Source organism: Zea mays, unplaced genomic scaffold (assembly GCF_902167145.1).
Source record: "Zea mays cultivar B73 unplaced genomic scaffold, Zm-B73-REFERENCE-NAM-5.0 scaffold_33, whole genome shotgun sequence".
In the NCBI taxonomy this organism is placed as follows: Eukaryota; Viridiplantae; Streptophyta; class Magnoliopsida; order Poales; family Poaceae; genus Zea; species Zea mays.
In genome coordinates, this window is record NW_023366959.1 from 44,020 (window position 1) to 68,870 (window position 24,851).

Below are 24,851 nucleotides of genomic sequence, written 5' to 3' on the forward strand. Positions count from 1 at the left end.
TTCTGTGTCTAGGACCAGTAATTATTGAAATTGCCTGGGCTTGAAATTGCTTCTCATTCTCATAGTTACGAAATGGTAAGAAAGATAAAATACGAGCCTGTTTTATAGCAAGAGTAATTAATCGTTGTTGTTTCAAGGTTAATCTATTTATTCGTCTAGATAATATTTTTCCTTGTTCACTAATAAATCGATTAATTAAACTCATGTTTCTATAATCAATTCGATCCCCCGGGCCTATTCGAGAACGCCTACGAAAAGGTTGTTTGGATTTACGAAAAGGTTGCTTAGATTTACGAAAAGGTTGTTTGAATTTACGAAAAGGTTGCTTAGATTTATGAAAAGTTTGTTTGGATTTACGAAAGGGTTGCTTAGATTTACGAAAAGGTTGTTTAGATATATACATGATTTATTCCTTATTTTAAAATTTGAAAAAAAAAAATGGATTTCTTTCTTTTATTAATTTTTGATCCAGAACCAGAAGAAGTAGTCTTTCTTTGGTCCATATATTATTTGATTAAATCAAAATATACTATATAAATTGATTAAATCAAAATATACTATATAAAAATATAAAAAATCCAAATATATAAAAATAAAAACCCTCTATACATATGAAATAATATCTACCTAAAATCAGATGAGTTGATTTGTATTTAGTATTCTATCTATGTTCTATATATTTAATAAGAAGTTCTTACTCTTTCTGTTCTTTGGAAAAATCGAACACACGATGCTCCTATTTCTTTATTTCATTATGAGTGGTATGCTTGCGACAATAACGACAAAATTTTCTTAATTCTAATTGTCCGGGCGTATTGTGGCGATTCTTTTGAGTACTATATCTAGAAATCCCCGTCGATTCCTTATTGGTACCCTTTCGAACACAACTAATACATTCCAAAATAACTCGGATTCTAACATCTTTGCCCTTGGCCATGAACCTCCTTTCCTTTTTGGATCGACTTAACTTAATTCTTATACCTATTCTTTTATTCTTCTATTTTGGATCCAAAGAAAAGAAGAAGAATAAAATCCATAGAAGTTCCTAACTAAAAATGTGATTTCTAAAGATTTTGTTGTAATTCTTCGAATTATCGAACAAATCCAATCCAATAGAATACAAAATTTTTGAAATTCGTAAATTAAGTAATAAAACATAGAGAAATAATTAAAGAATACAATCCTTATCCATCTTTTCTTTCTTTTTGCTTCATATACTAAAAAAGAATTCAAAAAGGGGAAATTTTCGTCATGTCACGAAGAATTCTATCTCTCGCATAGGAATAACTAGAATTAAAAAAAAGGGAATGACAAAGCATCTGGGAATAAACGATTGATTTCTATCAATAAACCTGCTAAAGCCCCAAACCATAGAGTACTTAGCACGGGTGCTACAGAGAGATATGTTTTTATATCCCGCATTGAAAATCCTCCTTCCGTATTGGAATACATATATGATCAGATACTCTTGCCCAAGATCCTTTGTATTTCTTTTGTTTAGGCGAAATTCCTAACTAAAAAAACAAAATAAATATTATATATATATAGAATGAACCGTATAGACGAGATTTTCCTATCCCTAAAAAAGATGACCCCTTCTTCCTATACATTACTAAGGAATAGTAGTCTTTCTTTTATAGGTGAAATTTGACTGGATTTTAGTTTATACCCCTTCCTTGATTATATGAGACCAAAAACAAGAAATGACAAGAAAGTTCTATATGGATAAAGAAATAGAAGAAAATTACGATGTGGAAAACAAGAAAGGAATTGTGTACAATGGCATTGTACAACAATTTGGAAAAGGGATGTAGCGCAGCTTGGTAGCGCGTTTGTTTTGGGTACAAAATGTCACAGGTTCAAATCCTGTCATCCCTACCTATTAATTCTCTCTTCGTTATGGGCAGTAGTGGGGAGATCGATTAAAGTGGGTATAACTTGAATTTGTGGATACTATACGGACGTGAGACACGTTAGGAATAGAAAAGGATTTTCTTTTTTTTTTTGTTTTGAAAGCGCTCTTAGTTCAGTTTGGTAGAACGCGGGTCTCCAAAACCCGATGTCGTAGGTTCAAATCCTACAGAGCGTGATTCCATATATCTTATGTCGAAACTAAAATAACTTAAAAAAAAACAAAGTAGAATTGCAACTCCAATTTGACCTCCTCCAGACCAGAGAGGAGGTCAATCAAAAAAGAAATATTACTCAATCAAAGATCCAACTGATCCCCACGCCTGTATTGCAAATACGCAGTCACGAATAATCCCGCTAAAGTAATAGGAATTAGGCCTAAGACGATTCCAAATAGAAAAACTTCAATCATTTCGATTTGTTCGAGGGGATAAAAAAAGAGGTACGATCTATCTCTAAATAATAGTCTAAACTACCCACGAATCTCAATGACCAAGAAAAGAATTGGTAATTAGTGTGGAAAAGAGTCTAGAATACCAAGAATCCAAAAGAAAGATTCTTCTATTCAATTCATTTCAAATAAGACGTATCTTGTTCAAGCTAATAAATAGAGCTGGGGTTATAGTTAAAGCAGCCAGTAGAAAACCGAAATAACTAGTTATAGTAAGCATGAAGGGGTTCAATTCCATTTTTTTTACTACACTACATATGTTGGTAAAGCACTTACCTAAGTTTAAGTTATGGAAAATTCATAATTCATCGGTTATTTTAGATAATACTAAAAAACAAGATAGAGTGAGATACAGAAGTGTAAAAAAAAGAGAAAATCGATTCATCAGACGGAACATGAGTCCCTAATTCCGAATCAAGAGATTTGTTGTGGAATCTGTCAGTTAAGTAAACTAATAATATTAAGAACTAGATCATCTAACCCCATTGAAAAATGAAATTGGATTTTCGGGAGAATTTTGGAATAAAAGATAAATAAAGAATTGAATTTGAAAAAAAAAAAAAAAATTCTTTCTATTTCGGATTCGGATTATTTCTTTTTTAATAGGATGGATTTCATCCTCTTTTTGGAGCAAATTTTAACTCATTGTATTCCATATGGAATAAGAGGAGAAGAAAAGCATTCCACGACCCCCGAGGGGCCCCCTCAAAAAGGGAACTATTCCTAAAATTTACTTTTTTTTATTTATTTTTATTCGTTTTTTGAACCCCAACAAAAGTGGATTCAAAGTTACTTCAATTATCCTTTTCTTTTAAGTTCTTCTTGTAAAGTTCCATGCTTGCTGTTTGGTCAAGAAAATTAGACCTAATCCAACAAACAAGACAAGGATTGATTACGAATCTTGATTCTTCAAAGAATGTATTCCGTTTCTTTCATAACGGATTATCCGCTATTCGATTTTCTATTTATTAGATATTATTTTATGCTAACCAATTAAATTCCTTTAACTAAAAAGGGATCGATTTTGCATATACTTATCTTTGTATTGCGTCAATATGAGAATATCCTTCCTAAATTCTTTATCTTATTAATCATTAACTTAGATTTTCCCAAGATCTTGGCCGCTATTCCAAATTAAATTATTCTACTATTCCGAAGACAATGAAAATAAGTAGGACCCAAAAAATTGTGGGGTTCTATTGATGCCTTGAATAACATGTAATTTTCCTATAGACAAGGAACAAAAAAGAGAAAAAAGGAATTCTGTTTCGGGACCAAGCAAAACTGGATTGCTGTGCCATAGGAAGGATAGCTATACTAATTCGGTATACTCAAAATACACCTTTGGTACAAAATTGACAATCTCACAAGGATGAAATATCAGTAATTTTCTATTTACTGGTGGATCCCATCTTTTACGGAATCAATTCCTTTTTTGAATAAAAATTTTGGGAGCTCAGCATGTCTGGAAGCACGGGAGAACGTTCTTTTGCTGATATTATTACCAGTATTCGATACTGGGTTATTCATAGCATTACTATACCTTCCCTATTCATTGCGGGTTGGTTATTTGTCAGTACGGGTTTAGCTTATGACGTGTTTGGAAGTCCTCGACCAAACGAGTATTTCACGGAAAGCCGACAAGGAATTCCATTAATAACCGACCGTTTTGATTCTTTAGAACAACTAGATGAATTTAGTAGATCCTTTTAGGAGGCCCCCAATGACCATAGATCGAACCTATCCTATTTTTACAGTGCGATGGCTGGCTGTTCACGGATTAGCTGTACCCACGGTTTTTTTCTTGGGATCAATATCAGCAATGCAGTTCATCCAACGATAAACCAAATTCCAACTATAGAACTATGACACAATCAAACCCGAATGAACAAAATGTTGAATTGAATCGTACCAGTCTATACTGGGGTTTATTACTCATTTTTGTACTTGCTGTTTTATTTTCCAATTACTTCTTCAATTGAGAGAAAGAAAGAGAGTAGTAAGAATTCTCTTATCCCATTTGGAAGGATACCATCTTTATAACTATCCATGACTGTTTTTGTCTCTAGCATGACCACTTGAGAAAATGTGGAGGAAAGTAGGGGAAATGGCCGATACTACTGGAAGAATTCCTCTTTGGCTGATAGGTACTGTAACTGGTATTCTTGTGATTGGTTTAATAGGTGTTTTCTTTTACGGTTCGTATTCTGGATTGGGTTCATCTCTATAGTAATCGGAGGATCCAGATTGTAAACATGAAAAAGTAGGAACTTAGCGGGTCCTTACTCCCCTTTATCTGATTAGAGCGGAAAGGGCCCGCGGAATTCTTATTGTTATAACGCGGTTTTGTTCCATAATCTAGAAATTGGTTACCTATTTCTATTTGTAAAAATAACAAAGAGAAAACCTTTGCTCTGATGGTTGGAATCCCTCCATTTATTCTTTTGTTTGTTAATGATGTTAGTGAGTGAAGCAATCCATCGGTCGATTTAAAGCCCCCGCCTTTCGCCCATAAAATGGATTCACTCTTATGAAGCAACAAGAAAGAGGGGAGAGGATCCAGTATTTTATTCCATGAAGGAAGTATCCTGCAAATCGTTGATTTAGTTTAGAGTAATAAACTAATAAAACCTTAATCAAAACTACTCAACTAGCCTAAAAATCAAAACCACCCTTCCATGGGAGGGTATAGATTTTTTTTTACAAAATTTCTGTAAGTTCAAAGTTGAACTTAATTCAAAAAGTAAAGCAATTCTATTTGCTCACAAGAAATGTGTCCCCCGCCATACCTTCTTTCCCTCTGTTTGTCCACTACCGCGCCCGAACCTAAGCAAAGGAAGTCCAAAAGACAGACCCGAATAAAGAATAAATAGTAATCTTTGACAAAACAAATAAGAAGAAAAATGATTCTTACTTCGATACAAGAAGAATCGACACAAGAAAAAGGCAAAAAAGCCTTTTTCTTGTGCCCAATAGAGGATTAAGAAGACCCACAATTCCTCCTAAAAGGACTTGTTCCTTTTATTGTTCTCGTCTTTGCCTTGGATCCTCTTCTTTTGCATGAGATAGAAATAAGGAATTCCAGAAATCGAGGCTTTTTTCTCACTTGATGGTAAGAAATCCCAGGATCTAGAAATTCATTTCGTACAATTGAACCTTTTCAAACTGTTTCTTTTTGAGAACCAAAAAAACTTGTGCCAAAATAACAGATGCGAAGAAAAACAAAAGGCCTTGGACGCGCAATGGATCCTGAAGCACTATTTCTGCATCCCCCTGACCAAACCCTCCTACATTAGGATTGCTTGTTAATGGTTGATCAAGCTTGATTGATTCCCCCTCTGAAACAAGAAGTTCTGGCCCGGGAGGTATAATATCAATCACTTGGCGTCCATCCGATGCATCCACTATGGATATTTCATATCCCCCCTTTTCTTTACGTAGTATTTTTTTTACTATACCTGTTGACGTAGCATTATAGACCGTATTGTTACTCTTGCTACCGTCAGGATAGATCTGTCCCCTTCCTCGGTTTCCCCCTACATATATGGGATATTTTAAGAAATGAACGTCTTTTTTTGTAGCGGGATCGGGGGAAAGAATGGGAAAGACAATTTCACTATATTTCTTACCGGGAACAGGGCCTATCACAAGAATATTTTTTTTATTGGGACGATAACTCTGAAAAGAGAGATTTCCTATCTTTTCTTTCAACTCAGGAGAAATACGGTCGGGCGGCGCTAATTCGAATCCCTCGGGCAAAATAAGAACAGCACCCACATTCAACCCTCCCTTTTTACCATTAGCAAGAACTTGTTTCAGCTGCATATCATAAGGAATTCGAAGAACTGCTTCAAATACAGTATCAGGAAGCACTGCTTGGGGAACTTCAATATCCACAGGCTTATTAGCTAAATGGCAATTGGCACATACAATTCGTCCAGTTGCTTCCCGCGGGTTTTCATAACCCTGCTGCGCAAAAATGGGATATGCGTTTGAAATAGATGTGCGAGTTATTACGTATATCATGATCGATACAGAAATCGATCGAATCATCTGTTCCTTTAACCAAGAAAAAGTTTTTCTATTTTCCATGTCCAATCGCGGATCCCGGAATTTCTACAATAAATTAGATAGGTAGCTAAGCTAATCTAGTTCCCTATACACGAGTCTGTTGTCATTCTACTGCAATAGTTGTACTAGAATGATGAATACCTTGAGCAGGTAGAAATAGAAAGAATTTTGTTAAAAAGGAAAAGGGCTTTCTTTCTATTTCTAAAGGAAGAAAAGAAATATGCTAATTTGATTAATATTAGGAAATGAAATGAGTGAGTTTATGCTTCACTAATTGAATGATAAATGACTACAAGTGAAGGAGATAGACGGTTTAAACAAAAAAAGACCCAAAATTTCAAACACGTGTCTAGAATCACAGGAAAACTACAAACAAAAATAGTGAAAATTAGCTCGTTAGGAGCCCATCCAAGATTGTTGTAGACCCAACGAATTAGTAGTTCCCAACCGCGGGTAGAGTGAAATCCAACAAAAAAATCAGTAACTAAAAGAATAAAAAAAGCTTTTATTGAATCATTTAAGTTATAGAAAAATTCCTGAACCCAAGAATTCAAAATGACAAGTTCTTCTTTACCCAGAAAAAAAGAACCACTTAGAATAGCCAAACAGATTATATTTGTTGAGAAATGCAAAATGATATGGAGATGATCCTCATTATCTATTTTGGCCAATTGTATTATTTCCTTGTGTATTCCTATAGGAAGTTTTTGTACATGTGTCTTCGGTTTCTCTTTTATCATTTCGTCCAAGAGAAAAAGTTCCTCTAATTCTATGAATCCTTCTAGAATCCTTTTCTCTTGAATATCAGTTAAGAAAGTTTCGGATTGCCTGGTATTCCACCAATTCTTAATCCAAAGTTCCAGACATTTGTTAAAAGAGAAAGAGACTCCCCAGGGCAAAAGTACGATAAATACAAGATATAAGAAAGAAGGCAATGCTTTCTTTTTTTTCATTTTTGATCTGTAAGCTGAATATATATGATATTTCTTTTCTTTGAAGCAAAAATTCTATAACAAGGTTTGAGACCTTGTGTTTGTATCTATTTCTCTTTTTGTATACTAGTGGAATTTCATTGTATTGGGTTCTTTCTTAGATCTAAATGGAGTGGAATAGAGAAATAAAAAAAGGCCTTTCGTATAAAAATGGAAGAATAGTATGCCATATATCTCACTTGGACAAAACAAATTCGAAGCAATTTTCTCTTATCCTCGTTTGTTCCTTCCTTTACTTTAGATAAATACTCGAAAATCCCCTTACAATTGCAAAAAATTGCAATTGGTACTCAAAATACTTCAATTGGTACACGCAAGAAATAGGCCAATTCGGCAGCTTTTTGTTCAATTTCTCGTGGAGTAAAAAACTTCTCATCAGTACGAGTCAAGGGAATGACCCCCTGGCCCCGGATTTCCATATAAAGGATACGACGAGGATAAAGACCCTCTTTAACCTGAATTCTAATTGATTGGATATCCCGCACAAGGAATTGAAGGAAGATGCGACGTTTTATTCCAGGGAATCCCCAACGAAAAATGCACACTATTCCCTCTTTTCTATCGAATCGGTCATAACCACTGCCTACATTCCATAAAATAGTGCACCACAAATAGGAGCTAATGAATAGGCCCGCGATTCCGTAGAAAGACATCACGACCCCCTGTGGAAAAAAAAGAATTTGTTGAGATGGAAGTACAGATATCATATTCTTACCAAGATAACTGGAAGCCCCAACCGCTAAGAATCCTAATGAACCTAGAAAAAGAATACAGGCCCAGAAAAAATTACCTCTTTTTCGAGAACCTTTTAGAAGTTCTATCCATATGTGTTCTGATCGCCAATTCATATTAGATATACTAAATCCAGTAGCGGTCAATTGAAATTGAGAGAATAAGCTAAATGATTTTTACTTTACTTTTTTTGATTCTGAAATAGCCTTCAGTAGCTAGTACTCCTGTGAAATAATTGGTTAGATACATTGACTTTCTATTCAAAAAAAATTAGTGGATCCACTTAAAAAAAAAAACTCGCTATAGTCGGCTACGCATATGCATGCATTTATGCTCGTAGCTTATATCTGCATCCATAGACGTTTTTCATTTGTGTGTAGAAAGAGCTACATACCCTATCATATTATAGTACTTACACAAAAAAATATCTGTATTATGATCCTGGAAATACATTGAGAAAATTTGGCCCCGTCGTTTCTAGACAATCTTATTTTTCTGCACATAAAGAAATAAGGAAGTCATTGCAATTGCCGGAAATACTAAGCCTACTAAAGGTACGAAAATAGAGGGTAAGTTAAAATCTGTCATAGAATATGTGTCTCAATTCAAATTTACTATTTCTATCTATTCGAAATATATCTTAAGATTCTTATGATATAATTAAGTATATCTATTATAAGGAATATTGACTATTGTATTTTTTAGTTTACAAAATAAAGATTTTTTATAGATATAGAATAAAAAAGTATTCTATAAAATAAATGAATGGAATTGATAATAAGAAAATTGCAAAAAAGGGGAACTCAAAAGGGGAACTCATTAAAATAAAATATTTTATTTTTCTTTTCCCATTCTCATCGCCTTTCTATCCTTCTAATCGAACTTGAAATTGGATTCAAAAGAAAGCTATTGTGAAAATAAAAGAAATACCTCTTTCAGAATACCCTTTAATTTAAAAAGTAGAAGTGGAATAGAATACCCAGTTGAAGGGTAATGATCATACGTCTGTAATGCATTGTATGTCCCAGAATAGGTCCCATTCTTCTACCCTTTCCGGGTAGTCGATGGCTATTCACAGCTACTACCTTAACACCAAAGAAGAGTTCGACCCAATGCTTTATTTCTGTCTTAGTGAATCCCGATTCGACATTAAAAGTATATTGATTCTTTCCCAATAAACGAAGACTCTTTTCTGTAAATACTGCGTATTTGATTCCATTATCGTACGATAATACTATATTTTGATTTATATTTGTTTATTGTATTATACCTTTCTATATTCTAGATATATAGAATAGAAGAATCTCGATTTGTCAAGTCTCATGATCGTATCAAGATCTATTTCAATTCGGCTCAGTCTTTTTTTTTTTTAGAAAAGATTGAGCCGAATTGAATTGCAATCAATTAGAGGAATAAAGAAGAATTACTGCATTTCTTAACTTATTTTTTCTCTTTCTATTTTGCTTTTTTTTTTATTTTATATGGTATCCATCGCTTTGAAACCATCAAATTTGATCTCCTTCCATATTTCACAAGCTGCGGCTAGTTCAGCACTCCATTTGCAAGCTGCTTTGATAATTTCATTACCTTCACGAGCAAGATCGCGCCCTTCGTTACGAGCTTGTACACAGGCTTCTAAAGCCACACGATTAGCTGCTGCACCAGGTGCATTTCCCCAAGGATGTCCTAAAGTTCCTCCACCAAATTGTAATACGGAATCATCTCCAAAGATTTCGGTCAGAGCTGGCATATGCCAAACATGAATACCCCCAGAAGCCACCGGTATAACACCTGGCATGGATACCCAGTCCTGAGTGAAAAAGATACCGCGAGAACGATCTTTTTCAATAAAATCATCGCGCAATAAATCAACAAAACCTAAAGTTATTTCGCGTTCCCCTTCTAACTTACCTACTACTGTACCGGAGTGGATATGATCTCCCCCCGACATACGCAATGCTTTAGCTAATACACGGAAATGCATACCATGATTTTTCTGTCTATCAATAACTGCATGCATTGCTCGGTGAATGTGAAGAAGTAGGCCGTTGTCGCGGCAATAATGAGACAAAGTAGTATTTGCGGTGAATCCTCCTGTTAAGTAGTCATGCATTACAATAGGAACCCCTAATTCCCTTGCAAATACAGCTCTCTTAATCATTTCTTCGCATGTACCTGCAGTCGCATTCAAGTAATGCCCCTTGATTTCACCAGTTTCGGCTTGTGCTTTATAAATTGCTTCGGCACAAAAGACAAAACGGTCTCTCCAGCGCATAAATGGTTGTGAGTTTACGTTTTCATCATCTTTGGTAAAATCAAGTCCACCGCGTAGACACTCATAACACGCTCTACCGTAATTTTTTGCGGATAATCCCAATTTTGGTTTAATAGTACATCCCAATAAAGGACGACCGTACTTGTTCAACTTATCCCTTTCAACTTGGATACCGTGAGGCGGACCTTGGAAAGTTTTTGAATAAGCAGGGGGAATTCGTAGATCCTCCAAACGTAGAGCGCGTAAGGCTTTGAAACCAAATACGTTACCCACAATGGAAGTAAACATGTTAGTAACAGAACCCTCTTCAAATAGGTCTAATGGATAAGCTACATAACAGATATATTGATCTGGGTCCCCAGGAACGGGCTCGATGTGATAGCATCGTCCTTTGTAACGATCAAGACTGGTAAGTCCATCAGTCCAAACAGTTGTCCATGTACCAGTAGAAGATTCCGCAGCTACTGCAGCTCCTGCTTCTTCAGGCGGAACCCCGAGCTGAGGAGTTTACTCGGAATGCTGCCAAGATATCAGTATCCTTGGTTTCGTACTCCGGGGTGTAGTAAGTCAATTTATAATCCTTAACACCAGCTTTAAATCCAACACTTGCTTTAGTTTCTGTTTGTGGTGACATAAGTCCCTCCCTACAACTCATGAATTAAGAATTCTCACAACGACAGGGTCTACTCGATATGGATTAGGCGTAAATGAAACCTTTGCAAAAATCTAAAAAAAAAGATATTTAATTAATATCAACTCATTAAATAAAAAAAGGAGTATGCTTAAGTTAATGAATATGTTTCATTCATATATAATGTGTACACCCTGTGTACGTTCTATCCTATAGGAATTTTACTATAGGAATTCGATAGGAAGGAATTCGATAGGAATTGAGTTGTTGTTATGGTAAGTTAACACGGTTCGTTATTAAACCGTGGATTTGATTCACCAAATCCATCATTATTGTATACTCTTTGATAGATATAGCGCAACCCAAACCCTAATCTTTATTTTACAATTTTTAAAGTTCTTCCCCTTTGATATTTTGAATCTAAATACCTAAATACTAAGAAAATTCTCTGTTGACAGCAATCTATGCTTCACAGTAGTATATATTTTGTATATCGAAGTCCTAGATAGGAAAGTAGAGTAGGCACAGATCCTTCACAAAAGGCGAAATTTATATGAAAAAAATGGATTGAACTTTCCAACGGATTCATTCCATAAGTAAACGATTGAATGGGATTCGCTTGGGCAACGAAATCAAGTGCGAGTCCCCTTTTCTTTTTTATTGAATTAACTAATTCATTTCCTTTTGACTTTTGGATTTTTGGATATTTTTTTTGATTTGGCATTATTCAACAAGAAAAAAAATTTCGACAAATTCCTTTTTTTTTGAAAATTATGTGATAATTATGAGAACCAATCCTACTACTTCGCGTCCCGGGATTTCCACAATTGAAGAAAAAAGCGTAGGGCGTATTGATCAAATTATTGGACCCGTGCTGGATATCACTTTTCCCCCGGGCAAGTTGCCTTATATTTATAATGCTTTGATAGTCAAGAGTCGAGACACTGCCGATAAGCAAATTAATGTGACTTGTGAGGTACAACAATTATTAGGAAATAATCGAGTTAGAGCTGTGGCTATGAGTGCTACAGAGGGGTTGATGAGAGGAATGGAAGTGATTGACACGGGAACTCCTCTCAGTGTTCCAGTCGGTGGAGCTACTCTCGGACGAATTTTTAACGTTCTTGGGGAGCCTATTGACAATTTGGGTCCTGTGGATACTAGTGCAACATTTCCTATTCATAGATCTGCGCCTGCCTTTATCGAGTTAGATACGAAATTATCTATCTTTGAAACAGGTATTAAGGTGGTCGATCTTTTAGCTCCCTATCGACGTGGAGGAAAAATCGGACTGTTTGGGGGGGCAGGAGTAGGTAAAACAGTACTCATCATGGAATTAATCAATAACATTGCTAAAGCTCATGGAGGCGTATCCGTATTTGGCGGAGTAGGGGAACGGACTCGTGAAGGAAATGATCTTTATATGGAAATGAAGGAATCCGGAGTAATTAATGAAAAAAATATTGAGGAATCAAAGGTAGCTCTAGTCTATGGCCAAATGAATGAACCGCCGGGAGCTCGTATGAGAGTTGGTTTAACTGCCCTAACTATGGCAGAATATTTCCGAGATGTTAATAAGCAAGACGTGCTTTTATTCATCGATAATATCTTTCGTTTTGTTCAAGCAGGATCGGAAGTATCCGCCTTATTAGGCAGAATGCCCTCCGCAGTGGGTTATCAACCTACCCTTAGTACAGAAATGGGTTCTTTGCAAGAAAGAATTACTTCTACCAAAAAGGGATCTATAACTTCGATCCAAGCAGTTTATGTACCTGCAGACGATTTGACCGACCCTGCTCCTGCCACAACATTTGCACATTTGGACGCTACTACCGTACTTTCCAGAGGATTAGCTTCCAAGGGTATTTATCCCGCAGTGGATCCTTTAGATTCAACCTCAACTATGTTACAGCCTCGGATTGTTGGCAACGAACATTATGAAACTGCGCAAAGAGTTAAGGAAACTTTACAACGTTACAAAGAACTTCAGGACATTATCGCAATTCTTGGATTGGATGAATTATCGGAGGAGGATCGTTTAACTGTAGCAAGAGCACGAAAAATCGAGCGGTTCTTATCACAACCGTTCTTTGTGGCAGAAGTTTTTACCGGTTCTCCAGGAAAGTATGTTGGTCTTGCAGAAACAATTAGGGGATTTCAACTAATCCTTTCCGGAGAATTAGACGGCCTACCCGAACAGGCTTTTTATTTAGTGGGGAACATCGATGAAGCTAGCACGAAAGCTATAAACTTAGAAGAGGAGAGCAAATTGAAGAAATGAAATTAAATCTTTATGTACTGACTCCTAAACGAATTATTTGGGATTGTGAAGTGAAAGAAATCATTTTATCTACTAATAGTGGCCAAATTGGTGTATTACCAAACCACGCCCCCATTAACACAGCTGTAGATATGGGTCCTTTGAGAATACGCCTCCTGAACGACCAATGGTTAACGGCGGTTCTGTGGAGTGGTTTTGCAAGAATAGTTAATAATGAGATCATCATTTTAGGAAATGATGCAGAACTGGGTAGTGACATTGATCCAGAAGAAGCTCAACAGGCACTTGAAATAGCCGAAGCTAACTTGAGTAAAGCTGAAGGTACGAAAGAATTGTTTGAAGCGAAGCTAGCTCTCAGACGAGCTAGGATACGAGTCGAGGCTGTCAATTGGATTACCCCCATCCAATTGAAGACAATCCAAAGATTCGTTGATACAAAGAAAAAGGAAAGAAGGGTAGAAAAAGTTATTAGATAGCGAAGCGAAGTAGATCCCAATGCTATCTAGTAATTTTTCTACCTACCTACCTACTATTGGATTTGAACCAATGAATCCCGCCGTATGAAAGCAATACTCTAACCACTGAGTTAAGTAGGCAATTTATCACCACAAAAGAAGCCCATTACTTCGATCGATTATAGATTGAATCCTTTTTATAAGCAATACCGCTCCGTTATTGGTATGTTTATGTTATATAGTAACGGATCAAGGGATATCCTCTGGCATTAGAGAATATTCATCTTGACAAGAAATTATCTATATGTTAAGATATCTCTGACAAGGGCTATAGCTCAGTTCGGTAGAGCAAACTCGTTTACACGTGCGCCAATGCTTTTCAAGGGAACTTTTTATGCAATGAACATAATTGACCTTGTTGCAAAATCAATGTCTTACTTCATGGATTCGAAAGAATAGAAGAACAGTAGCCTGACAATGACAAACAGCTGGTTCAGTCCGATTCAGGTGCCAATTAAGGTGCTTACTCAAATAGAACTCCTATTGATTTGCTAGTTGATAAGGTAAATATCCAGCCCACTCAATGCTAGGCGTAATGAGGATAAGGGCCTCCAAAAAACCTTCTTTTCGTTCTATGAACTTTAAGGGTGTATGAAGTCCTCATAGTAAACTCTTGCAGCGGAACGATAGAGACTCCATTTCACTTAGGTTGATTTAATTTAGGCCGGAGGCAGACCTAAGTCAAGGTAATCCTCCTTTGAAACACTTTGGTATTGTTCCTAGATAGATCATAAGACAAATAATCAATCAGAGCACAGGGAGCCATCTTATTATCTTTCCCTAAAGAAAAACTATGGCGAATTAACTGATCTTTACATTAGTTGATGAAAGAGCCCAATGCAGAAAAAATGCATGTTGGGTCTTTGAAACAGTTCGAATCATTTCGATAATAATCTGTTTGATCTGTTTTACCGAGAAGGTCTACGGTTCGAATCCGTATAGCCCTAATATATACGTCTTTTTTCCATTTTAGGATGGATATCTTATGTTTCCTTAGTATAGTTTTCTTTTCCTTATTTAGTACTTGTTTATAGACTCGACGGTCGATTGCGCCATAGAATAGAGATAAAAGCATTACCATAGGCTCATTCATCGAAACGCAAATCAGAGAGACAGGAAAAGAAAAAAGATTTTGATCAAATCAATAGAAGGAAGGATCCCTTACCTGATTTGAATTTCATCCTCCTTTAAATAGGATATGCTCTAAGTCTTCCCATACTTTCCTATAATGACTGCAACGATTTTCTCCATTTTGCGAATTCCTATTTTATTTGAAGTATATTACTATCATATACATTATCTAAATCGATCCACTTTAAATAAATAGAAAAAATCGAAAGAAAAAAAAAAAGAAAGAGTAAATAATAAAACAGGATATTCTGTTTCATAATTCTGAAATAGAGTTCTTTTTTTAGTATTACTCCTCATTAGGATGTATATATTAATCATCCTATTTTAATATATATTAATCATCCTATTTTAATTAGGTTCTAATCCAATTAGTAGTAAGTATTTTCTTTTTTATTTAATAGTCTCTGACTATCATTAAATAAAGGGTAGAGCAATTCTTTTTTCTAGAGATTCTAGAGAAAGTGAGACAAAGTGAAGCGAAAGAGTTTTCTTTGTATAAGAATTAGGTCTATATCATATCTAAATAGAAGGGAAATCAAAAAGAAGGGAAGTGGGGATTACATTGGATGAATCCTTAAGGAAGACATATCACAAAAGAAATAAAGCTAAAGTAAGCGCTCCTTGCCTTTGGTTTGAGCAAAACAGATTCTTGTTTCACCGAGGAAAAGAGAGAAGTTCTGGATAAATTGACAATGTCAACTTGAATTGACTAATTCAGTTCCGCCTATTCCACATTAATGGGAGTACATTTATGTTTCTGCTTCACGAATATGATATTTTTTGGACATTTCTAATAATAGCAAGCCTTATTCCTATTTTGGTATTTTGGATTTCAGGACTTTTAGCCCCGGTTAGTGAAGGACCAGAGAAGCTTTCTAGTTATGAATCGGGTATAGAACCCATGGGGGGGGCTTGGTTACAATTCCGAATACGCTATTACATGTTTGCGCTAGTTTTTGTTGTTTTTGATGTGGAAACAGTCTTTCTCTACCCTTGGGCAATGAGTTTCGACGTATTGGGTGTATCCGTTTTTATCGAAGCTTTCATTTTTGTGCTTATCCTAGTTGTTGGTTTAGTTTATGCATGGCGAAAAGGAGCCTTGGAATGGTCTTAACTGAATATTCAGAAAAAAAAAAAAAAGAAGGAAAAGATTCCATTGAGACAATTATGAGTTTGATTGAGTTTCCGTTACTCGACCAAACAAGTTCCAATTCCGTTATTTCAACTACACCAAACGATCTTTCAAAATTGGTCAAGACTCTCAAGTTTATGGCCCCTTCTATATGGTACCAGTTGTTGTTTCATTGAATTTGCTTCATTAATAGGCTCACGATTCGACTTTGATCGTTATGGATTGGTACCAAGATCAAGTCCTAGACAAGCGGACCTAATTTTAACAGCTGGTACGGTAACAATGAAAATGGCTCCATCTTTAGTGCGATTATATGAGCAAATGCCTGAACCGAAATACGTCATTGCTATGGGAGCCTGTACTATTACAGGGGGCATGTTCAGTACAGATTCCTATAGTACTGTTCGAGGAGTTGATAAGTTAATTCCTGTGGACGTCTACCTGCCGGGTTGCCCGCCTAAACCAGAGGCTGTTATAGATGCCCTAACAAAACTTCGTAAGAAGATAGCGCGAGAAATAATTGAGGATCGAACTCTATGTCAAAGTCAAAAGAAAAATAGATCTTTTACTACCCGTCACAAACTTTATGTTCGGCGCAGTACTCACACTGGAACTTACGAACAAGAATTGCTCTATCAATCACCATCTACTTTAGATATATCTTCTGAAACTTTTTTCAAATCCAAAAGTTCAGTATCTTCCTACAAATTAGTGAATTAGGAGGGGTTCTTTTGTGCAGAAAAAGAAAGAAAAGAGCAGTACAATCTTTCAAACTTGCATTTGAAATGTGAAATATTTATACAAAGGGGGAGAGATCAAGACAATGCAGCAGGGTTGGTTATCTAATTGGCTAGTTAAACATGACGTGGTTCATAGGTCTTTGGGCTTCGATCATCGAGGAGTAGAGACTTTACAAATAAAAGCGGGGGATTGGGATTCCATTGCTGTCATTTTATATGTATATGGTTACAATTATTTACGTTCCCAATGTGCTTATGACGTAGCACCCGGTGGATCTTTAGCTAGCGTGTATCATCTTACGAGAATACAGTATGGTATAGATAACCCAGAAGAGGTATGCATAAAAGTCTTTGCCCAAAAGGATAATCCTAGAATCCCGTCTGTTTTCTGGGTTTGGAGAAGTGCCGATTTTCAAGAACGCGAATCTTATGATATGGTGGGAATTTCTTATGATAATCATCCACGTCTTAAACGTATCTTAATGCCTGAAAGTTTGGATAGGCTGGCCCTTACGTAAGGACTATATAACCCCCAATTTCTATGAAATACAAGATGCTCATTGAGTGATAATAAATTCATGTTCACTTATACAACACAATTCCAGATTTATTCAAGTCAAGGAATATTTTGACGTTCTGTTCCTAGACGAAACGAAATACTTAGAATATAATATTCTAATTAATTCCTATTATACAAAAAGGTCCAGATAGACTGAACAAAAAGGGCTTCATTTCTATTTTCCAATTTGGAAAATCACATATTTGTTTCCTTCGTATGAACAGAAAAATACAATGACTCAAAGAAGTTCCTACCACGAACTTTGTACCGCGCATATTACTTAGAACAACTGGGAAAGTAGGATAAGCAAGAATAAAAAAAAATATATTCTTCGGAATAGCGGTATACAAAATTAATAAGAAATGCAAAATGAAGAAAAGGGCACCTAATCTCACCTCTTTCTATACCATAAAGAACCAGAGATTTAAACCCTTTTTTTAAAAGAAAAAGAAGTGTTTAGAGATTTATCTACTTACTCTAGAGATTTATCTACTTACTCTAGACTAAAGACTAAGTAGATTTTTAATAAATATTTACCCCAATCCATCTCAAAATATTTGTATCAATATCTATTCAGTAGATCCTTTTTTTCTGTGCCAGGAACCAGATTTGAACTGGTGACACGAGGATTTTCAGTCCTCTGCTCTACCAACTGAGCTATCCTGACCCTTTCTTGTGCATCATCTTAGTAAAGTATTTGCATCTATGTCAATTAAAGGGACTAAAAAATCAATAAAGTATTCCATTCAAAATTAGGAAATGGGGAGGGGTAGTCCTATGCATTGTGGATGGCTTACTTAATAATACTTAAAAAAAAACGAATTAATAATCGAGATTCCTTGCCGATACTCTACTCTAATAAATAAAAAAGAAATAAAAAAGAAATCATCTATTTAATGAATAGCATAAGATTCATTGAGTTCTTGTCGCACTCCTTTGTGAAAGAGTAGAATGAGAAAGCTAGTGAATCTTAAACCCATTGATAAAAGAAAAAAAGGATAACAACTATGGTTAGGGAATAAAAGAGGGTTTGGGGATAGAGGGACTTGAACCCTCACGACTTATAAAGTCGACGGATTTTCCTTTTACTAGAAATTTCATTGTTGTCAGTATTGACATGTAGAATGGGACTCTCTCTTTATCCTCGTCCGATTAATCCACTTTTAAAAATTAAAAGATCTCGAAAACAATGAATTGAAGGATTTGATTACTCAATATTTGATTGGAATAGATTCACAATAATTCTAAAAAAAAATTATGAATTTTCTATTTCATAATCATTCCTAATTTCATTCTAAAAATAAAATAAAGAACCTATATTATAATATGGGTTCTGTGATTAATCGTTATTACTTCGATTCGTTAGAACAGCTTCCATTGAGTCTCTGCACCTATCCTTTTCCTTTGGGTTCTAGTTTGAGAACCACTTGTTTTTCAAAAAAGGGATTTGGCTCAGGATTGCCCATTTTTCATTCCAGGGTTTCTCTGAATTTGGAAGTTACCACTTAGCAGGTTTCCATACCAAGGCTCAATACAATCAAGTCCGTAGCGTCTACCGATTTCGCCATATCCCCATTTTACTTTTCTTTGAAACCAGGATTCCTTGTATAATTTAATCCATCTCTTAGTTTTTTTTTGAATCATTGAAATTCATTATTCGACGTAGTCTAGCAACTCATCTCTATTTGAGACACCCCGCTCGCTTATTGCAATTCAGAATTGCATTGATTTTATCGTTGATATATTTGCAATTCAATCGGAATGAATATATCCAAAAGTTTTTCTCTCTCCCGCCTCCCTCCTTCCTTTTTAGAGTATTCCAAATCATACTATAACGCTTGATATTCATTCTTTTTTTCTAAACTGAATTAGAAATTTCATTTGCTATGATTCTATCTTCTCCTTAGTGAACTATTTATCCTTAAATTATTAACAAATAAAAAAAACAAAATATCTCAAAAATGTATATAATGATCAAATGAAAATGCCAATCTCTTGGCATTTTCTCTTTATTATATTATTCATATATATTCTTCTTTTTCTTCTTTTCTATGTATTAGATTATTCCTCCGAGCCATATCAAATTGAAAATATCTGAAATCAAATTCAATATAGAATTTGGAATAGATTCTATTAAAAAAATCCATTTGCGAATTAGAGAAATAAAAAGAAAGTTCAATAAATTCTATAATCCTATTTAAGAATATCATTTAGTTAAGCATATCAAGCTAACTTTATCTTTATGAAATTCTAGTATTTTTTTTTTTCTATCTAAGTGGAACTTCCAATTTAGAACTAGTTAATAACTAAGATTAATAATTAAGATCTGACATTTTACAGATTCCCTATATATATTTTTATTTGTTACACTATTTCTGTTATGTAAGCCCACTTAGCTCAGAGGTTAGAGCATCGCATTTGTAATGCGAGGGTCATCGGTTCAAATCCGATAGTCGGCTTTTTTTTCTATCGATGTTCTATGAACAAGAATTTCTCTTTTTCTCCGAATAAAATGGGGAATCCAGGGTCTATTATGTCGTTTTACCTTACAATTTTGCTAGATACAAAGCATAAAAATAAATAATATATATACAAAAAATCCAGATGTTGATGAAATTCCATTTTTTGTGTTACTCCATTTTTTGTGTTACTTTAGTAGATTTTACTCTGTTTATCCTTTAGTTTAATTCTGTTGAATTTCGCTGTATTCTGTAATGTAAATAGAACGAAATTTATTGTGTAAAATGAAATTTCAATAAAATAAAAAAGGAGTCTTCATGTCCCGTTATCGAGGGCCTCGTTTAAAAAAATACGCCGTCTGGGAGCTTTACCAGGACTCACTAGAAAAACGCCTAAATCCGGAAGTAATCAGAAAAAGAAATTCCATTCTGGGAAAAAAGAGCAATATCGTATTCGTCTTCAAGAAAAACAGAAATTGCGTTTTCATTATGGTCTGACAGAACGACAATTACTTAGATATGTACATATCGCTGGAAAAGCAAAAAGATCCACAGGTCAGGTTTTACTACAATTACTTGAAATGCGTTTGGATAATATCCTTTTTCGATTGGGTATGGCTTCAACCATTCCTGGGGCCCGACAATTAGTTAACCATAGACATATTTTAGTTAATGGTCGTATAGTTGATATACCAAGCTTTCGTTGCAAACCCCGAGATATTATTACTACGAAGGATAACCAACGATCAAAACGTTTGGTTCAAAATTATATTGCTTCATCCGATCCGGGCAAATTACCAAAGCATTTGACGGTTGACACATTGCAATATAAAGGACTAGTAAAAAAAAATTCTAGATAGGAAGTGGGTCGGTCTCAAAATAAATGAGTTGTTAGTTGTAGAATATTATTCTCGCCAGACTTGAACTTAACGAAAAAAGGAAAGGTTCATAGAATTTTTTTCCCCTTCCCCTTTCCCCGAACTAAATCGACCTAAGGCTCTTAATTCGTATTTTCCCGTTCACCTAGCAGAAATAGATTAACCCTAGGATACTTTTTTCTTTTTTGTTATTTCCTCGATGTGTATTTTACATACCACAGTAATTTGCTATAGAGAATTTCTATTAATTAAAGGTATTATTGTTGGAATAAATTGTTATTTAATTTGATACATTGTGATCGCTAACATTGATGAATTAAGAGAAACGGAAAGAGAGGGATTCGAACCCTCGGTAAACAAAAGTCTACATAGCAGTTCCAATGCTACGCCTTGAACCGCTCGGCCATCTCTCCTACATAATCTTATTATGGAAAATAAACTGAGTGAATAGCGAGTTTTCGTATTCCTGCAGTACAGGTACAGCCACAACGGCTCGGGAATTCATGGCTCTATTGGATTGGATGGAAAAATTCCTTTTCATCTAAGTGGAAGGATCCTGTATTTTTTTACTAGGAATTCTGCTCCCTCGAAAAGTTTTTCTTTGGGGAAAACCAAAATAAAAAGAGAATGGAAGAATTCTTCTTATTCCATAAGAAAATAAAGGAACCCTAGAATTCCATTTGCATAAGGTACATTACGCCATACAATCTAAATATAAAAGGGGTATGGGGCAATTAAATGACTTTGAAAACGCGAAATAGCTGATGAGGGAAGTTGTTGTTGAGAAATAGGAAAGTGGAATGAAATCCAGTCTTAGTCAAATATTTCATATCTCTTCTCTTCTTGTCCAAACAGAAGGAAAAGGAGACAATTTGAGCTGAGCGGAAATCCATATCTCTCTTATCCATTTAGAGCATATGGATCGATTTATAAGAATCGAATGTTTTGTTTTTATGTTATTTTGTGATAGAATGAAAAGAATTCTATATAGAATGGGTTGGGAATTATGCCTAGATCCCGTATAAATGGAAATTTCATTGAATAAGACCTCCTCGATTGTAGCCAATATTTTATTGCAAATAATTCCGACAACCTCCGGGGAAAAAAGGGCATTTACTTATTATAGAGATGGTGCGATTTGACTCTTTTTTTTTTTAGCCCTACCTATATCTCATTCTTACGAGAAAGAGAGAGGGTTCGCATAGAGAGAACAAAATTAGTAAAGGAAACCCGCGCTTGGGGAAGGTGAGGTGAACTAACAATTCCTTCTGTCGTGTATCCTCGATTGATGTGGCCTCAGATGCTTCAATTGTAGATTTGAGTATTGAGCGAAAGGTTACACCTACAGGATAGGTTCTGTATTACAGGGCAATCCGACTCTACTAGTACCAATAGGCAGCATAGGGGAGAAAAGCACTACACCACGAAATAGGAATCAACAAGAGAAAAACTTTGTTAGAAATTAGCCCTTTCCTGATTGGTATCAGGGTTGGGAAGAATGGTTGGGATAACAAACAACCATCAGGTTTGTACTTTGGATACCCTTATAACCATCAAAGGTCGTTGAAGTGGCTAATTCCTCTAAATAGGAGGCGTTGAGAACAAAGAAATTCTTGGAGCTATCGTTTTCCTCTAGCATTAATATAATTCATTGGTGTTAAGAAAAACCTCTTGGGGGAAGGTTGGCTAGAGATTTCTTGGAAAAATACCAGCCCCCTTCGGTCCATAATGAGATGGGACTAATTCGATTTTTATTCTATAGATTTTTCGCTTAGTACTATGTATAGAAGGGAGAAGCCGTATGAGATGAAAACCTCATGTACGGTTTTTGGAACGGAGATTTTTTGAATAGAATGAACGACCGTAACGGATGTTGGCTCAATCCGAAGGAAATTATGCGGAAGCTTTGCAGAATTATTATGAAGCTACGCGACTAGAAATTGATCCCTATGATCGAAGTTATATACTATATAACATAGGCCTTATACACACAAGCAATGGAGAGCATACAAAGGCTTTGGAATATTATTTCCGGGCGCTAGAACGAAACCCCTTCTTACCGCAAGCTTTTAATAATATGGCCGTGATCTGTCATTACGTGCGACTATCTCCACTATAGAAGAAGAAAAAAAAGAAGGAGGAAATTTTCTAGTGAATACTAGAAAAGAGGGCTTTCTACATAGGGATCGTCAAAACAACGATTTTACCCTATCAGCTGTAGGAAGGAAGGACACTTCACGAGAATCAAAATAGGAAGAAAGTAGAGCCTATACTACTATTCTATGGATAAAGCTGAAATTGATAGAGAAAACACCGTAAAGATCAATTAGTGAGCGACTGGGTCGATACAACTAAAAAAAACTGCTTCATTATACCACGATATGGGACAAAATTTAGGAATCCGCTTATGTAATAAAGCCGATCCACTAAGGGATTAAGCAGCGGTGTAGTATCAGATCCCAAAGATAGTAAGTTCTTTTTTCTTTCTTATGGAAAAAGGTCTTTTTCCAGGATTCTATAGAAATTTCATATATGAAAGAAACGAAACCGAGATAGTTACTTTCAGAAAATTCGAACGAAGGATATAGGTCTATCTATGCTTCATTCTTCTGAAGGTGGGAGAAAAGATCAAACTGATTATTGATCAAAATTAGGGTTTGAAACTTAGGTAATTAACTTCTTCTGCTTAACCCAAGAAGAAATTGGATTGATTTTTGAGAAATCGAATTCAGTTAAGATAGGGGAAATTAAGATAGCAATTTCTGAGCCGTATGAGGTAGGAAACTCTCAAGTACGGTTCTAGGGAAAGGAACTGCCTATTCCAACCGAGGAGAACAGGCCATTCTACAGGGCGATTCGGAAATTGCGGAAGCTTGGTTTGATCAAGCTGCTGAGTATTGGAAACAAGCTATAGCGCTTACTCCAGGAAATTATATTGAAGCACAGAACTGGTTAAAGATTACGAAGCGCTTTGAATTTGAATAAGACCACTCTCCATTTTCATAAAAAGGGTGGTTTGGTTGAAAATCAAATCAAGAATTTCATTATATCCCTTTCTTCTACCTTCAATTTTATATCATATTTCATAAGGATAAACAATAGGGATAGGCTCTGGAACAGAAGTAATAAAGTACATAAAAATCGGCAATCTAAATATTCCTACCTAATATATCAGGACGGTCTTATTAATAATTCTAATGAGTTATCTTGGAATTTTGAATCGAATCAAAAAATCTATATTATGCTCACTCAAGGAAAGTAGATGTAGATAGGGGCTTATACCCTCAGAAAAAAAATACACCAGCTTCTTAAATTAAAACGTAAAAAAAGATTTTTTTGTTATGTCGGGAAATAATTTTCCAGAATAACCAATGTCCGTTAGGCACCTAATCCTTATGTCATAATAGATCCGAACACTTGCCTCGGATTGACTTCAATATATAATTGCTCCAGTGAATAACTAAAAAAAAAAAAATAGAAGGACGGTAGATAGTAAAGAAAAGGACTAATCATAATATCTATCTTTAAAAGATTCAATAAAAAGACAGTTGGCGGGTCTCTTTGTATGTCTTGTCCGGAAAGAGGAGGACTTAATGATTATTCGTTCGTCGGAACCAGAAGTTAAAATTGCTGTGGATAGGGATCCTATAAAAACATCTTTTGAGGAATGGGCCAGACCCGGGCATTTCTCAAGAACAATAGCTAAGGGCCCCGATACTACCACTTGGATCTGGAACCTACATGCTGATGCTCACGATTTCGATAGTCATACCGGTGATTTGGAGGAGATCTCCCGAAAAGTCTTTAGTGCTCATTTCGGCCAACTCTCCATTATCTTTCTTTGGTTGAGTGGCATGTACTTCCACGGTGCCCGTTTTTCCAATTATGAAGCATGGCTAAGCGATCCTACTCACATTGGACCCAGTGCTCAGGTAGTTTGGCCAATAGTAGGACAAGAAATTTTGAATGGTGATGTAGGCGGGGGTTTCCGAGGAATCCAAATAACCTCTGGTTTTTTTCAGATTTGGCGAGCATCCGGAATAACTAGTGAATTACAACTCTATTGTACCGCAATTGGTGCATTGATTTTTGC

General features: G+C 35.5%; 2 protein-coding genes, 5 non-coding genes and 1 pseudogene across 8 annotated transcripts; 5 read left to right on the forward strand and 3 right to left on the reverse strand.

Moving 5' to 3' along the window:
• Positions 1–1,804: 1,804 nt before the first annotated feature.
• Positions 1,805–1,878, forward strand: TRNAP-UGG (transfer RNA proline (anticodon UGG)). Its single transcript has one exon. It is a non-coding gene; the product is annotated as a tRNA-Pro (tRNA).
• A 117-nt stretch (positions 1,879–1,995) lies between these two features.
• Positions 1,996–11,114, reverse strand: LOC118474757 (ribulose bisphosphate carboxylase large chain-like). The gene is given in 3 exon segments (XM_035963761.1): positions 1,996–5,188; positions 5,277–10,939; positions 10,941–11,114. Coding segments are annotated over 2 exon segments (1,452 nt in total). The 5' UTR covers positions 11,088–11,114; the 3' UTR covers positions 1,996–5,188; positions 5,277–9,634.
• TRNAW-CCA (transfer RNA tryptophan (anticodon CCA)) lies at positions 2,016–2,089 on the forward strand. The gene has a single exon. It is a non-coding gene; the product is annotated as a tRNA-Trp (tRNA).
• LOC118474756 (ATP synthase subunit beta, chloroplastic) lies at positions 11,104–16,625 on the forward strand. Its single transcript, XM_035963760.1, has one exon. The coding sequence runs from the start codon at positions 11,848–11,850 to the stop codon at positions 13,342–13,344; it is 1,497 nt and encodes a 498-aa protein (XP_035819653.1). The 5' UTR covers positions 11,104–11,847; the 3' UTR covers positions 13,345–16,625.
• On the forward strand, positions 11,845–24,829 carry LOC118474760 (photosystem I assembly protein Ycf3-like; annotated as a pseudogene). Its single transcript, XR_004854394.1, has 3 exons — positions 11,845–21,889; positions 22,627–22,856; positions 23,585–24,829. The product of XR_004854394.1 is annotated as a photosystem I assembly protein Ycf3-like (transcript).
• TRNAF-GAA (transfer RNA phenylalanine (anticodon GAA)) lies at positions 18,016–18,088 on the reverse strand. Its single transcript has one exon. It is a non-coding gene; the product is annotated as a tRNA-Phe (tRNA).
• TRNAT-UGU (transfer RNA threonine (anticodon UGU)) lies at positions 19,808–19,880 on the forward strand. The gene has a single exon. It is a non-coding gene; the product is annotated as a tRNA-Thr (tRNA).
• On the reverse strand, positions 21,085–21,171 carry TRNAS-GGA (transfer RNA serine (anticodon GGA)). Its single transcript has one exon. It is a non-coding gene; the product is annotated as a tRNA-Ser (tRNA).
• Positions 24,830–24,851: the final 22 nt, after the last annotated feature.